This window comes from Triturus cristatus, chromosome 4_1, assembly GCF_964204655.1.
Source record: "Triturus cristatus chromosome 4_1, aTriCri1.1, whole genome shotgun sequence".
Lineage (NCBI taxonomy): Eukaryota > Metazoa > Chordata > Amphibia > Caudata > Salamandridae > Triturus > Triturus cristatus.
Window position 1 is genome coordinate 933,000,232 of NC_140585.1, and position 15,339 is coordinate 933,015,570.

The 15,339-nt window shown below is 47.9% G+C and overlaps 1 protein-coding gene across 1 annotated transcript in view; it reads right to left on the minus strand.

Annotated features, from left to right (window-relative positions):
* Positions 1 to 15,339, minus strand: part of LOC146855854 (uncharacterized) — a 68,026-nt gene that overhangs the window by 33,351 nt on the left and 19,336 nt on the right. Inside the window, exon 3 of the mRNA XM_085653796.1 lies at positions 9,279 to 10,512. Within this exon, the coding sequence (XP_085509922.1) occupies positions 9,279 to 10,491 (1,213 nt within the window). The 5' untranslated portion in view covers positions 10,492 to 10,512. The remainder of the gene's footprint in view (positions 1 to 9,278; positions 10,513 to 15,339) is intronic.

Here is a 15,339-nt window from a genome sequence, read left to right on the forward strand (position 1 = left end):
GGTGAGAAGCTCCAGATCATAAGGCGCTGGTCTTTGACTTTTGGCCAACTCTCTTTTCACAGGCTGTCAAGAACAAGGTTTCGACTAGTAGCCAGTATCATGAGGGTATTATTAAAAGGGAGTAGGGGCTCAAAAGTCGCTAGCTGGCGTGGTCAGGCAAGATGGCCATGTAGACGTGTCTTACCTCGGCTCCCGGTCCACGCCAAAATCCCAGAGCTAGCAGTGCCATCAATTCCGCTCCAACTGGCTTGTCAAGATCCTCAGCAAACGGGGGACACGGCGGCAGACCAGCGGAGGTGATAGGGCGAAACCCCGCTGCTCGGAAAAGCAGAGTTTGGAATCGGGAGCGGAGGGTCTGAGTCCCACAAAATGGCGGCCGTAGCGGGGAAATGACAGGGCAGCCCCAGAAAGTATACGCCCCGCGGCGACCCATTAGGGCACACTCCGGTGTCAGACTATAGCAAACCCCCTTGGAGGGATACGGCTCACCAAGCAGGATCGGACTGAGGCGCACTCTCGCGGTAGCGGAGCCCTCATAATGGCGGCCACCACCTCCGAAGGAGCGGAGATCACCCGCTGACGATGTCGCTCACTAAGCAACCCACCGCCACATAGGAGAGCCTACATCAGGGCACCCTTTACGGGAGCGGCGAGAACTGCACCACGGCTGGAGACCTCTGACAACGGCCCACGAGAGAGCAGAAACGAGGGGCCTGGTGGCGCAGGGCAGCCGGAACTACTTCCTACATTACAAGTAAGTGAGAGGGAAAGAAGGAGAGGCCTTGGGGAGCTCATATTGCTGACGGAGACATCACAGACCTGGAGAGACCTACCAGCCTGCATGACTTCTTACCCAGAAAAGGATCAATCGGAGGTGCCTAACCTCAACATGGCCGCCAGTGCGGCAGCATTCTCATAAGACCACAAAGGTATTTTGAGGTGTCCCCTCCTCCCCCCTGGGATCCCTGCTCATCCACACCGCGGCGAGAACAGAGGGAGAGGCTCCGGACCCTGTGCCCCAATTACAGACGGACTTGCATGCAAGTTCCACCTGGGGGCCCCAAGAGACAAGGAGATACGACTCTGGTACCGGCACCTGTTCCATCCAGACGGACCGAAAAGGGTTGCAGGTGTGCATAACACGGAGCCGGGACTTAAGCCACTACCCTGACACAGATAGAGAGATTTGAGGGACACTAACTGTGTGACCACCGTCACACCTTCAAATACAGGCGAGCTTTGGAAGACACATCTATGCCACCAAAGAAGACACCTGCTAAGGTCTCTAATTTTTTCCCACCTGCTGCGAAACGACAATCTGCGGCGCAGGGAGACCCCTCTGACAACATGGCGCTCACGAGAGAGGGATTTGTTGACATCGCTACGTGACTTTAAAACAGAACTGCGCGCAGAGCTGAACCAAGACATCAAGGACTCCATAGAACAGCTCAAATCGGACCTGACTACACGAGTGGCAACACTCCTGCAAGACGTGCACTCAGTCGGCACGAGGGTGCTGGACCTGGAGACCCACACTCAGGACCTGGATAGGTGTTCCACGGATACCTAGGAGCAACTAAAGGATCTGCAGAAGTAATTACACCTTGCACTGCTGAAGTCAGAATACTTGGAGAACAGGGCCCGGCGGGAGAACATAAGGATTCGAGACCTGGAGGAAGGGGCAGAAGGGCAAAATCTACGGGCATTCCTGGCGGGTCATTCACGGAAATTCTCAGCCCACGGCAGCTTAAAATCAAGCTGGAGAGGGCGCACCGAGTGGGGGCTCTATACACAGGAGACCGCTGCAGACCACACGATGTCCTTGCAAAGTTCCACTCCTTTAAAGTGAAAGAAGCCGTACTCCAAGAGGCCCGGACGGAGAACGACATCGCCCTCCAGGGTATTCGCTGTATTGCTTACCACGACTTAGCCCCGGCCACGTTAGCGAGGAGACAACAATTCTGACCCATTACCACAAAACTGAGCGAGAAGCGCATCAGGTACCGGTGGACATACCTCTTCGGACTGAGCTTCGGCTACAAGAAAAAGATGGGTCACATCACAGAGATTGAGGAGGGAATGAGGATACTGGGGATTGATCCTGGAGAAATGGGGACAGTGTTCGATAAACCGGGGGGCAATGAATGAGACACCCAGAGAAACCGCCAGTGGAGTGCAAGTCTGAAGGGAGGGCACAAATGATCGGACCCATGGGGGAAGCTGGAGTCCAGACTACCGATGACCAGAGGCCGTGGACACTTATACGGACAGAGACCACCTCTGAGACTGTACTACCTGTGGTTCCGTGGAGAAGGGCCAGACCTGCTAAGTAACAATGCACACCAAACCACACTTCACGGTCTCTATTCAGGTAACAAGGAGCGCCCCATCCTGGCATCAGGAGCCCCGGGATGGGCGCTTATTAAGATTAGCCCTAGTTGAGGACGGCATTTACCGATACACTCATGCACACCGAATGATGGCGCATATTGACGATATCACCAGAAGCCGGGATGGGCGCAGACTGGAACTCCGGCCGAGTCTCCCACCGACATGCCCAGCAGTGGAGTACTCCACACCGGCGACGATTCAGTCTTCATCTACCAGAACTGGTTGTTGGTATTGTTAGGGGATGTTATTTTATGCTCGTTTAACGGGGGAGGGGTGGTGGGGCACGGTGGTGGCTCAAGGGATACAACATGTGGGCTGGAGCAGCTATATTTCTTGTGCAGAGGGCTGTCATGTTCTTAAACGCGCATACGGGGACACAGGTGGGCAGACACGGGGGGTAAATTCCTATTGACAAGATGGTCATTACGATTGCATCATGGAACATTAGGGGCCTTAACTCACTGCAAAAAAGGCAGAAAGTATTGAAATACCTCACAGATCACCATTTTGATATAGTGGCACTCCAAGAGACTCACCTGCAGAGGGCCAATGAGCTGAGGCTTAAACATAAACAATTCCCCCTCATCTATAGATCGTCGACTCTCACCAAATACCGGGGGGGTGGTGCTCCTCTTTCACTCCTCAACGAAATTTCAACCTCTGGGCATCCAATCAGACAAGGAAGGCAGGATGATCTTGGTAAAGGGCCCTCTAAGGGGCACACTCTGCACCTTTGTTGCCACATATGCACCTAACACGGGCCAAGCAAGCTTTCTCACACATCTACTGGACACAATAGACCACTTTGCGGAAGGTCATATAATTCTGATGGGAGATTTTAACCTCACATGGTAACCGGAAATCGATAGCACTCCCCCACACAGGGCAGGCACGGGCTTCTTCACTGTGGATTTACAGCAAAGAATAACTGCCGTAGGACTTCAAGATGCATGGCGGACCCAGCACCCACAGACCAGGGATTACACGTTCTACTCCCATGTACATCACACCTATTCCCGCTTGGATTATATTTGTATTAGTCAGAGACTACTGGGAACACTTCAGGACACTAAGATCTTTCCCCTCGCCCTCTCAGACCACTGCCCGTTGGCAATCTGCTTACAATGGGGTACACCTTCCACCACGTCACCTAAGTGGTACTTCCCAGTTTCCCTCACTCGTGACAGAGTACTCAGAACTGAGCTTAGAGAAGCGATCACAGAATTCTTCAACAACAATAAACCTGAAGACACTTCCCCGACCATTAATTGGGATGCTTTTAAAGCGGTCCTGCGTGGGAAATGTATCGAGCTTAACTCCACCCTCAAACAATGGGCACGGGAAAGGACGGCCCTGGAGAAGGAACTGGAACAGGCGGAATTAGCACACAAAAACCACCCCTCCAGGGTTACACCACGTCCCCTCACGGCTTTACGCGGTAAGCTAAAGGCCATCTACAACAATAGGACAGAATACACCCTTCTAAAACTCTGGCATACCTTTTTTGCACAGGGGAACAAAATAGGTCGACACCTGGCACGGCAACTACGGGAGAAACGTGAGAGGGAATACATTGGAAGCTTCCGGGGTGGGAATGGTGAGCCGATTCACAGGGATGGGGATAAAGCGGATTTCTTCGCGCCTTCTATGAGTCACTGTACACCGCGGAACCCAAAGACTCCTCTCTGCAAGACAAATATCTACGGGCCCTGCGGTTTCCACGTATCTCACAAGCCGTGAATGACCAACTCACGGCCCCGAGAACCATAGATGGCCTCACAGCCCACTTCTATAAAACCTTTGCCCCCAACCTCATTCCCCATCTCACGAGCCTCTTCTACCAGATGGCGGAGCTAGGAGAGGTGACCCCTTCGATGGCCGATGCAGTCATTATGATAATCCCTAAACCTAGAAAGAATGCACAACTATGTGCCTCTTACCCCCCTATAGCGCTCCTCAACCTGGATGCCAAACTATACTCCACTATCTTGGCAAATCGGATTCAAAACCTAATGCCTGAGTTAGTCTACCCCAATCAATCTGGTTTTATCCAATGCCAGCAACCCCATGACAACATCCGGCGCACAATACATCTCATCGAAAAAGTTACTAAAAGGGTTATACCGGTGGTCTTGGTAGGACTCAACCCCGAGAAGGCCTTTGATCGGGTGGATTGGGCGGTTCTCTTTCGAGTGCTTCAATCTTTTGGTTTCGCTGATAAATTAATTCGCATGATCCAGGCCAATTATGCACACCCCCGCTTTCGAGTACAGGTTAACGGAGTGCTGTCGACTCCTTTCTCCCTTTCAAGAGGCACACAGCAGCGGTGCCCTCTGTCACCCCTGCTCTTCGCATTAAGTATTGAGCCCTTTTGCAATGTACATTAGAAACAATGTGGCAATACAGGGGATTCCCTTTGAGGGAGAGGACCACAAAATCTCGCTTTTTGCAGACTATGTACTTCTCACACTCCCAGATCCGCCCCGGTCCCTTCCTGCACTAGAAATTGAACTAGCCAAGTTCGAGGTAGTAGCCGGCTTTAAGACTAATCTGGACAAGTGCTATGTTCTTAACATCACTTTGCCAGCCGATAAAGCACAGACCCTCCAGGCTCAGACCCCCCTACAGTGGACTAGCCACTCTTTCCAGTACTTAGGAATTCAATTAACCCCACGGGTGGAGGGGCTTTACAAGGCCAACTTTCCGATGGCCCTCCGTCAAATTGAAAAAGATCTCCAATGATGGAAGCCCCTGTTCATATCTTGGCTTGGCCGCATTCATGCGATTAAGATGACACTACTGCCCAAATTTTTATATCTATTTTAAGCCCTACCTATTGACTTGGACACCACCTTTCTCCCTAAAATTAAATTGTTACTTACACACTTCATATGGCAACGGGAAGGGCTCGTCCATCCTTTAACATTCTGCGGCGCCCTAGAGCGAAAGGGGCTGCCAGACATTGGGCTATATTACAAAGCGACTCAACTACTAATTGTGACAGAATGGTTTAAAAGGGAATCGGGGAAGCAATGGCTCCATATGGATACGGAAGTGGCAGGGAGGACAATTTGGGACTTAATTTGGAAGGCCAAGAAAGACTGCCCGGCGAACTAGTACATTAGCACCCCCACCCCACTGTTCTGAGGGTTTGGGATTCTGTGTCGGCGAGGAGTGGACCACGTGCCCCTCCCCGTACACTCCGATCCATTTTAACCCAGCCTTTCCGCCAGCTCTCCATGAAGGCCCATTCGATGCCTGGAGAGAAGGAGGCTGCCTCATGCTCGACCACCTGTTCCACAACCACAACATCCTCACTTTTTATAGCTGCAAAAGGGCCACCTGGGCCCAGAGGAACACTTTCACTACCTTCAACTCCGGCACTGGGCACTCACCCCTCAAATACAAGAACAAGCTACAAGGGAAAAAACTGGTTTGAGAAATATGTTAGAACAGTGGGCTCCATGAGAGGTGTGATATCTTTCCTCTACAACTATTTGCTCTCCAACACCCACTCCGCCCAACCACGTTACATGTCTATGTGGGAGGGGATAGTGCAGCGTGATATTCAGGATAGAGAATGAACGGCCCTATGGTCTGACGTATCGAAGTTCAATCACTCCCTAGAACTCAGAGAAGCACGCTTTAAAACAATGATGGACTGGTACTTAGTTCCCTCCAAACTCAAACGGATTTTTCCGAGCACGACTGACCGGTGTTGCAGGGGATGTGGGCTAATGGGGGACTTCCAAAATATCTTGTGGGACTGTCTCTAACCACCCGTCCTTTCTGGGAAGAAATCCAGGCCCACATTAAAACTATACTAGGGTACCCCATACCGACCACTATGGAAGGTGTACTTCTGGGTCTACGAGATCCCTCCCTCGAACACCAGACCAGGGCTGATAAAGACATTATGTGGTCTTGCATAGGCGCGGCGAAGATAACTATTGCAGCGACCTGGAGGAAGACAGCTCCATCCCTCTCTATCTGGCACTCACGGCTATGGAGAATTCTCAGCCTGGAGCGGATGGCGGATATATTCCGCAACGACTACAAGGGGTTCGAATTTACATGGGGTCCCTTGTCACCTTCCACACAAAGCGCCTGCCCCTAGCGGTGAGCCCCCCATCGATCCGAGACATGCACCTATTCCAATTTTAATAGCCTACATTGCAGCCTTGCCGACCACGAAAGGTTCTTAGAAAAGGTCACCACCAACCACCTAGTTAAGGGAGGGTGGAGGGTTAGGATCTGAGGGTTCTTCGGTTTAGTAGAGTAGATCCTATTCTTCCCAACGAGTGCCTTCCCGGTTGGAAGGTCCAACTGAAAAAGGGTCATGACATATTTGGTTTTGATCATTTGCCCATGGGCCTTTACCATGCTGTATCTGGGATAGTATAAGAAACTGTACAACTCAATAGAGACTTTCTTTTAGCAGGCGGATACGGCAATGTTTACACCATCGCCCTTTATCTGGCTATCTTATGACAATGTGCATTGTATTCTATGATACGGATACTTTCAGGGATGTGACCCTAATGCTGTCTGTTCTTTACAAAATGTCAATAAACACATGTTTTACAAAAAACGTCGCTGGCCCAAGCTGCAATAATCTCTGTTAGAACATTTCTTTTGATTTTAAGGGAGAGTAGCCGCAATTCTAGTTCCTCGTCTGCCCTCCAGACATCTACTACAAATGAGGCAGTCTCTGTCTTTGGTGGGGAAAGTGAAGATAAAAGCTATGTCTTAGACGAGGATTCAAGCCCACTGGCATTCTGCAAATCAGTGTTTAAGCATCATCAGTATGATGATAGGTGAGCAAGTCATCACCCTTATCAACATCCTGGGGAGCCCCTGGTCTTTGACAGGATCAGAGTCCGAACCAAAATGATAACTGAGCTTCTGCTGGTAGGTGTGACACAGAAGAGGCACTATGGTGCAGGACGACTAGTTTTGAGTTTGCAATTTCTTAATGTAACATCAGTCAGACTCAAGCAAGGATTGGTTCAGGGTCTGACACTAATGACCGCACTGGAGCATTTTTCCAGTGCCCGTGGCGCTGCTACTGATGTCAGAGCAGTTGGGACCTGTGTGGACCATGAGCCTAGAGTAGGAGCCTGTGCTGGTATTGGTACAGGCCCAGTAAAGTGTCCCAAAGGGAACAGACGACACTAGGGGTGGACCTGATGGAAGTAACCCAACTGCAGACCTTGAGGTTCCATGGGGCCCGAAGTAGCACAAGATTGAGCCAAAAGTGCGTTGAAACTTTACAACTTGACCTCCTTGAAAGTTGTATTGTGCTTCCGGGTTGTTGTAGGCTCTTGAAATATGCGGAGGGTCGGAATGAATTGAGGAACCCACTGAGTGACTGGCAACCTCAGTGGAGTACGACTTGCATCTTGATGCCCTGGTGCCTTCTCTTTGGAGACAGAGTGGCAGCATGAGGTTGAGTCTCGCTTTGCTTTCACTTATAGACTCCACTCAACTTCTGGTTTGGTTTTACCTGCAAATGTGGTACCAGAGAATTTAATGCTCATCAGCTCTGCCACAAGGGATTTCGGTGTAACTGCAGCTATTTAAACTGCAGCACCTCTGGGTTTTTTTTTGCGAGACAGCATTTGCATGGAAACCTGGAAGTTTATGCTCTACTGCACACTCAGGGACATAAAGCACAGGACCAAATACCAATCTATTTGATACGGAAACAGATATCGGACCACTCTATAGCTCTCATAGAAAGAGGTAAGGATATGCACAGCTGGTATGGCAGTATGTGAAACTATCCCATTCAAATATGAAGACGATAGAATAATCTAAGAGAGCAGGTCCAATAGCTTGGCAGCCATCCAGTCCTCATAGGATGTGTATTTAGGGCAGTAAATCTTCAAATGCCTTGTCAAAGTTTCAATACCCTTCAATGCTGCAATAATACAAGTTCAAGACAGGAGGGTGCAGTTGAACAGCTTTTACAAAAGTGGCAACAGCCGCTGCAAGAGTGCAGAAATGCGTGAAACTGGTACGGGTAATTACAAAATATGACAGCCTCTATAATCTCGGCAAACGTCATAAAGCTGCGTCGTCCCAACCCAAAATACCCGTTTAAATAAAGGATGGAAGAGTGCCACGAAGCCCACGGTCACAGGCTGCGGTCTTCAGGAGCCAAAAGAAGGCCACAAATCACTTCTGCTCCCTCTCCGCTTCACAGCACCCCCCACTATCAGCGCCTCAACCCTGCTGCAGTGCACAGTATGTAGGCAGGGGCCTTCCTCATGGGGCGCCGTATCGGAGTCTCCAGAGTCAAGCTGCCTACACCGCTATCAGCCTGAGGGACCCCATTCTTAATATGGCCTAAAAACACCATCAGTGCACATGGATGTAAGTGTAGGTACACACGTACCCACACACACACACGTACACAAACACACACGTACACCCCCGCCCCCTCCCAACCCCAGTACAAGATTTTATTTCACCTTCATCATAGCAGTCATTGAATAAACTAACTTTAATAATGTAAGATTATAAGAATAATTAATTTGTTTAATATGCATAGTATCTTTTAAACAAATCGCAACTTGAATGGCTGCATTATGTACTGTTCATCTAAAAAAACGTGGAAATGTTGTTTAATGCTCTCGGGACTGGTTTGCCCTAAGGAAACTTTTCAAACGGGTGAGATAAAAATAATTAAAATAAAAGCCGCTGAGCTCTGCTTTGCTCCAGGGGAAAACAGAGAAGACCAGTTCAAATCTGAAGCAGTCAGACATGTCAAATGGGCTGTGGGAAATCAGAATAAAAAGTGATTCTTGCTTGCCAGAACATCTGATATGTTGTCAATAATAATTAGAAACAACTGCCTTAAAGTAAATTCAAATTGTACATACCTGGTCCTGCTGATTCGTGGCTCCCTACTTCAATTACCGACGAGCACCTTTTTCTCTCCACTAAGTGCAGTAAGTTCCTGGCAACAGTCTTATTGTTACCCTCATTGCAGTCTGGTCGATGCCAGTGAGAAGCGTCCCCCCCTTGTATAATCTGTGTTCCATTGTGGGAACCATGGGAACAAACAATAGATGTGATTTCTTCTGTAACCTTCTTCTCCTGTAGCTTGTTTCTGCATTTCTGTGTGCTCTCCTCCCCTGAAGTCCTGTCTTTTTCATTCATTCCCGTTTGTAACCTGCCACCCATTTGAACTATGCCTGATGTTCTCTCCTTTGTTCCAGTGCTGTTTCTCTTTGCCAAATCATTTATGTTCTCTCCTTTAATCCTAGTTTCTTCAGAAACCAAAAGAGACGGCTTCTCTTCAAGAGCTTCTGTGAGGTTTGCCTGGCCTTGGCCAGACTGTTCTTTCCCTCGAATAACCTCTTCCTCACTGGAGCTGAATGAATGAATAAATGAAATGAATGAATGAATAAAGGATGGGATTTGCCTCATGTCAGATTTTGGCTTCTCCAGGAGACATGGTTCCGTTCCTTTAAGAGATACTACCTCCTGCTCTAGTGAACAAGGCTTATTTCCACCAGGACTCTTTCCTTCCATAATCTCATGTAGCTCTATCACAAATGACTCATCTCCCAAAAGACTTTGCACCTTCGTAGCTTCTTGTGGCTTTAGGTCAGACGGATTCTTACTTTCAAGCGTCTCTCTATCCGCAACACTCTGTTGCTCTTGGACAGATGTTTCAACCCTATCTTTAGGCTCTATGTCCATTGTGTCTTGTTCTTGTAGGATAGAGGATTCTCGCGCTTGAAAATGTTCTCCATCTCTTAAATCCGGATGCTGTAGGATAGAGGTTTTTTTACCTTCAAAATGTGCATAATTACCGGAGTCATGCTCTTGGAAAGATGGCTCGTTCACTGTAAGAGTCTCTCCACCCCTGGAGTCCAGCTGCTCTTGGACAGAGGATTCTTGCCCATCAAGTGCCTCTCTTTCCATGGACTGCTCATTGACAGATGGCTGATCATTTTCAGGATGCTCTTTATCTGTGATCTCATGTGGCTTTAGTACAACTGATCCCTCTGCTTTTGTCATCTCTCCATCTTCAGAGTCCTTGTGATTCTTGACAACAGGCTCTTCATGTTTCACAAGCCTTGACATGTTCGTAGTCAGAGGTTTTCTCTATAAGGAAGGAAGACAGATATTTTGCAGAGTTCATTATTAGGGTTTGCTGGAATACTTAAAACGTATGCAGAACAAACGAAAGTACAATAGCACAAAATGATGGAAGTAGACAGGGGACAGGTAAAAGAAAGCTTCTTAGTGACTAAATGTGCATCTGAAAACACAAGATACAAAAATCCAACTCTGTGCCTCAAACTTTTCTTAAACTTTAAATAATCTTAAGGACCCGTCTAGCAGTTGCTTCAAGGTATATTTATATCAAGATATGTGCAATAGGACTAGATAAATGCCAAATAATCTAACGAGGACGTTATGTACTTCGATTTTAGAATGGTTTTTAATACTTTAAGGGTGACTACAATAACATTCTCTCTTTAGACATAGGTTACCTTTGTTCTTCTCGCAGAGATCAGGGATGACTATTTATTCTCACACTGACCCTCTCCAAAGTGGGAGTGACAATTTAAAAGGAATTACTTCTCTTCATTTTCATGCTGCAGAAAAGCATTTATACTACAACCAAATCCGAATAATACCAGAGATCTAAAGTATGCGAAAGGTAGGACTACAGAGACAGGTTACACTAGTTGTACTAGGAAACACTAAAAAAAATCTATTTTGAAAATTATTATATTACATCCCAAGGGGCACTTCGTAGTTGCCATCCAAAGCTGCACAAATTTTAATTCGGAGAGATTAAAGCATGTGAAGTAATGATACCAAATAACATTAATTTTGATACAACGCAAATACTATTCATCTTACACGTGCTAGTGACAGGAAATTAAACTATTAGGAATAAAAAGACATCGATGAAGTCAGTTTACCACGGGCTGTATTGTGCTATTGAAAGATTATGCATTTTTACGTCTATAAAATTTTTAAGAAAAGCCTCCCTCCTTTCACTATCCTGCCATTAGATTAATGGTTCTTCTTCCTGCCAGCTATATTTTGCACTGTTATGATGTAATCTGCAGACATCGGTTTCCGTTTTATGGAATTCGTTGGTGAATTCATATTCAATTCTTTCACATCAGTTGCTGATCTGCTAACCTAACATTGGAGCAAACATTAAACACAAACTGCGTGTGACGACACAGATGCCATATTTGCAGGTAACTTTAATTATATCTCTTTTTGAACTCTTTGGTAAACTTCTTTCATAGCCCTGCCGAGCTACCTTGATCCGTGACTGGCTCCTTCAGTCCAGCTTTCTTATTTACATGCTACAACGTGTAGTAGGGTTTATCTAATTTTGCAACCAGGACTGCAAATCCCAGAATGCAACCCTAAAAGGGGCTGGAGCAGCTCATCGCGCATGTAATTGCGAAACCCACCAGCTAAACTTTCTGTCATGCGTACATTTTTCAAGTGGCATGAAAATTTGAAGGTCAAGGGTAGATTTTATTTACTCTCTTTTCACTTAACAATACCTCAATTTTAATTTAGTGCGAATATTCATGGAGAAAAATACAACTCACTCTGCATTTGATTGCTAGCCTGCATAAATAAGGCCCTGGGTAGAAACAAAGATATTGAGGATTATATAATTATTTGATTATGTCAAAAGTGTTCAGGCATGTGGTCAAAATTGGTATCCAGAGTGTTTCACTTTAATTTTATAGAGAATAACTGTTTAACTTAAAAAAAAAAAATGCACTACTGTTGTCCTTGTTACTAATTCAGCTTACTTTGAAATTATGGAGGCGGGTGAATCGGTGGTGGTTGGGTCCTTCGTCGTATCTTTAAAGGTCATGAGCTGCGAGTCACTGGTTCAGTCTAACTAACTTAAAATTTCCCTTTTAACAGATTATTTCTACGTTTTAATTTTCATGAAATCTTTTGTTTGCAGAAAGCGCACAAAGACCTTGAAAATAAAAACATGTGAAATTACATAAAACTTTTTTGCATACAAGAAGGCCAAGAATGAAATGATAGGGAGGAGCCAAGATGGCGACCGAGACGGCAGCGTAGATTCCCGGCTCCGTGAACCTCCGCATCCCGCACGGATATCCTGTACTAGATCCTCAGCTTGCGCCATGGGATCGTGTTTGTGAAGGAGAGTGGCAACAGATCGTGTGACTCCGGGGTTTCTGGATACTGTACCGCCTGAGAAATTTGCGGAAGAACTTTGCGGCCCGTGCAGCCCCGGAGCCGGGACCTCGAGTGGACGCCTTGGCCGGGTGGCAGTTTAACAACAACGGCCTGTGGTGACTGGGTGGAGTCGGTCCACCGGAGCGGTGCTGTCCCCGGCCTGCATCTCGCCGCGGCCGCTCCCGTTGCTAAAGCGTAGTGGATCGAGGGCATGCCCGGGGGTGCAGTTCTCAGACTCTTCGGTGTTTGCCCCTGCCTTTGACAGTGAGCTGCCCGGACACCGCCCCTAGCTCGCCCTGATCCTTGCAGACTGCACCCGGATTTTCGCGGCTGCTGGTCCTTGGTGGAGACGACTGTTGCCCGAGTCCACGCAACGGCTGAATTTGTGCCTGCCCCCGGACCCCTGTCTCCAGCGACGTGAACCCCGAGGTGCTTGTCCCTGGGTCCCGGCCCCCCATACGAGTCGGGCCTCCCCCGGCGGCCATCTGGTTGCGATGCAGCCTACTATCCTGTCCACCGGGTCGCAGCGGGATTGGGAGTGTGTGACTTTTGGGAGTGTGGCAGAGCGACCGCGGGGAGCAGTGCGGGGGTACGGCGACCTCCTTGAGGCCCTTGGTGCCCTTCATTTCTCCTTGGCTCGTGGCATCGAGGTCTTGGGGAGTAAGATCGACGGTGTGGCATCAGCGTTGGGACAATGGCGGCATGCTGGTCCACAGTTCCACAGGGACTTCCTACACTGCACACAGGAGGATAATGTCGCGGCCATCCCTGCGATTAGTGCACAGCCGGACACTCCGGACAGTATGCTACCGTATGATCGGCTGACTGAGGGTTTGATCTGTTCCGGAGGTAGTGGTTCCGAGTGGAAGGTGGTGGCCTCGTCCCGTGCACGACCTCCGGTGACCCGGGGACTTTACCAGCAATGTCTGTCTACTTTGGATGATTCAGCCTTCCCGGACCTTGTGTGCAGTGCAGATCCTGGGGCAGCACTGGGAAAGATGTCCCTCCTAGAGGCGGACGGTGTTGGCGTTCTGGGACCTCCACCCCACCTGTTTGCGTCGCTTCCCGGTTGCTTTGGGACATCCCTTCACCTTGGAGCATCGGACATGGCGCTGGGTCGAGGGGTAGGCATGGGCAGCATCGCCAGGAGTGGTCAGGGATGAGGCTGATCCCTCGGGGTGGTCATCTGGTAGACGGGCGGACTCACGGTTGTGTACTCCCAGGACATACTTACTAACATATTCGGTGCGCAATGCTCCCCATTCCCCCTTTTGTTATGGTCGATTTGGTGCTACTTATTGTTTGCTGTTGGGATACCTTACTGTGCAGGAGGGAGAAGCCGGGGGTATGTTCTGAAGGCCCTCCTCCAGTTTATTATATTTTCTCCACCCCCCCGCCTGGTGGGGTTCTTTCTTATTCCTTTTTCCCTGTTTCTTCTATATTTCGGGTCTAGTTCCAGGGCGACAGGCACACTGCTGGGGGGAGGGGCCATACTCATTTGCAGAGGTGCAGGGTGGGGGGTTGGGGGGGGGACTCTTTTCTTTCTCAGTCTTCCTCTCTTTTTCCATGGCCTCTTTTTCTTCTGTTTCTTCTTGTTTCTTCTTTTCTGGGATCAGCGTGGTACGCCTCTTTTGCTGTGAACCGTTGTCTCTCCGTGTGTGCCATAGTTTCCTGGGGTTCTCTGGGCGTTAGGTATGGGGGCCTGCAGGCGCAACTGTTTTTGATATTCTTCCCCATCCTTTCCTGTGTTTGCGCCATGGATTCGATAGATTGCTGTTTATTGCTAACGTCTATCATGCGGCCTGCCCTTTATCGCTGTTGGGAAATTGTTTGGCACCTGATCCTACTGTTTTGTTTCATTATAAAATGAAAAACCCCTTTTCTCCTGGTGTCCTACCTGCGCGGCTCCCGGGCCGAACTATCTTAGTATGAAGATTTTGCTACCGAGGTGCCGCATGTGCTTATATTTGACCTTATTGCTCTGATTGCTTAGCGGCCGGCCCTGGGGGGTTGTAGGCCCATACTTGTCAATGATCGAAATGTCAATAAAGGTTTTTCAAAAAAAAAAAAAAAAAAAAAAAAAAAAAAGAATGAAATGATATGGTAATGTTTCTAGAAAATCTTCTTCCCAAGCTGTTAACACGCAACCATATAAAGTGTTCACTGAGTTGGCCCATTAAGCAATCAGAATGAAAACAGCAAGAAAGAGCAATAATTATGTATTTCCTTGAATACAAGCATGCAAATTTGACATCAGGAGCTGCCAAGAATAACAAAAAAAATTACTTGAAAAACAATCTACATCTCTATAGACAGCGTGAAAGCTACAGCAATAAGAGAAAAGTCCCTAGGCATTCAAGGACACAATATTACGTATACAACCATCTACTAAGCCAGACGTAGAGTTCGCCTATCGAGAGGTATATTTTTCTGGCATTTGACAGATTATTTAAATAACACAGCAATCTGGTGGCAATACACAAATTACAAACAGGCCCTAGGTGTCATAAGGTTTCCTGATTCTAAGTGCCTTGCAAATGTAGCTAGTTACAGCAGAAAAAATAATCTGCGTGGCTAAGCGCCGTAAGCAATGCAAACCTGCATTGCACAATGTTGGGTTAGATTAGCACATAATAAAGGACGCAAAAATTGGGATCTTGTTGTGACATAAAAGCTACAAAAAAAAGGTAAAACAAACAACGGATTGCCATAAAGAATTAAAACAGGGGC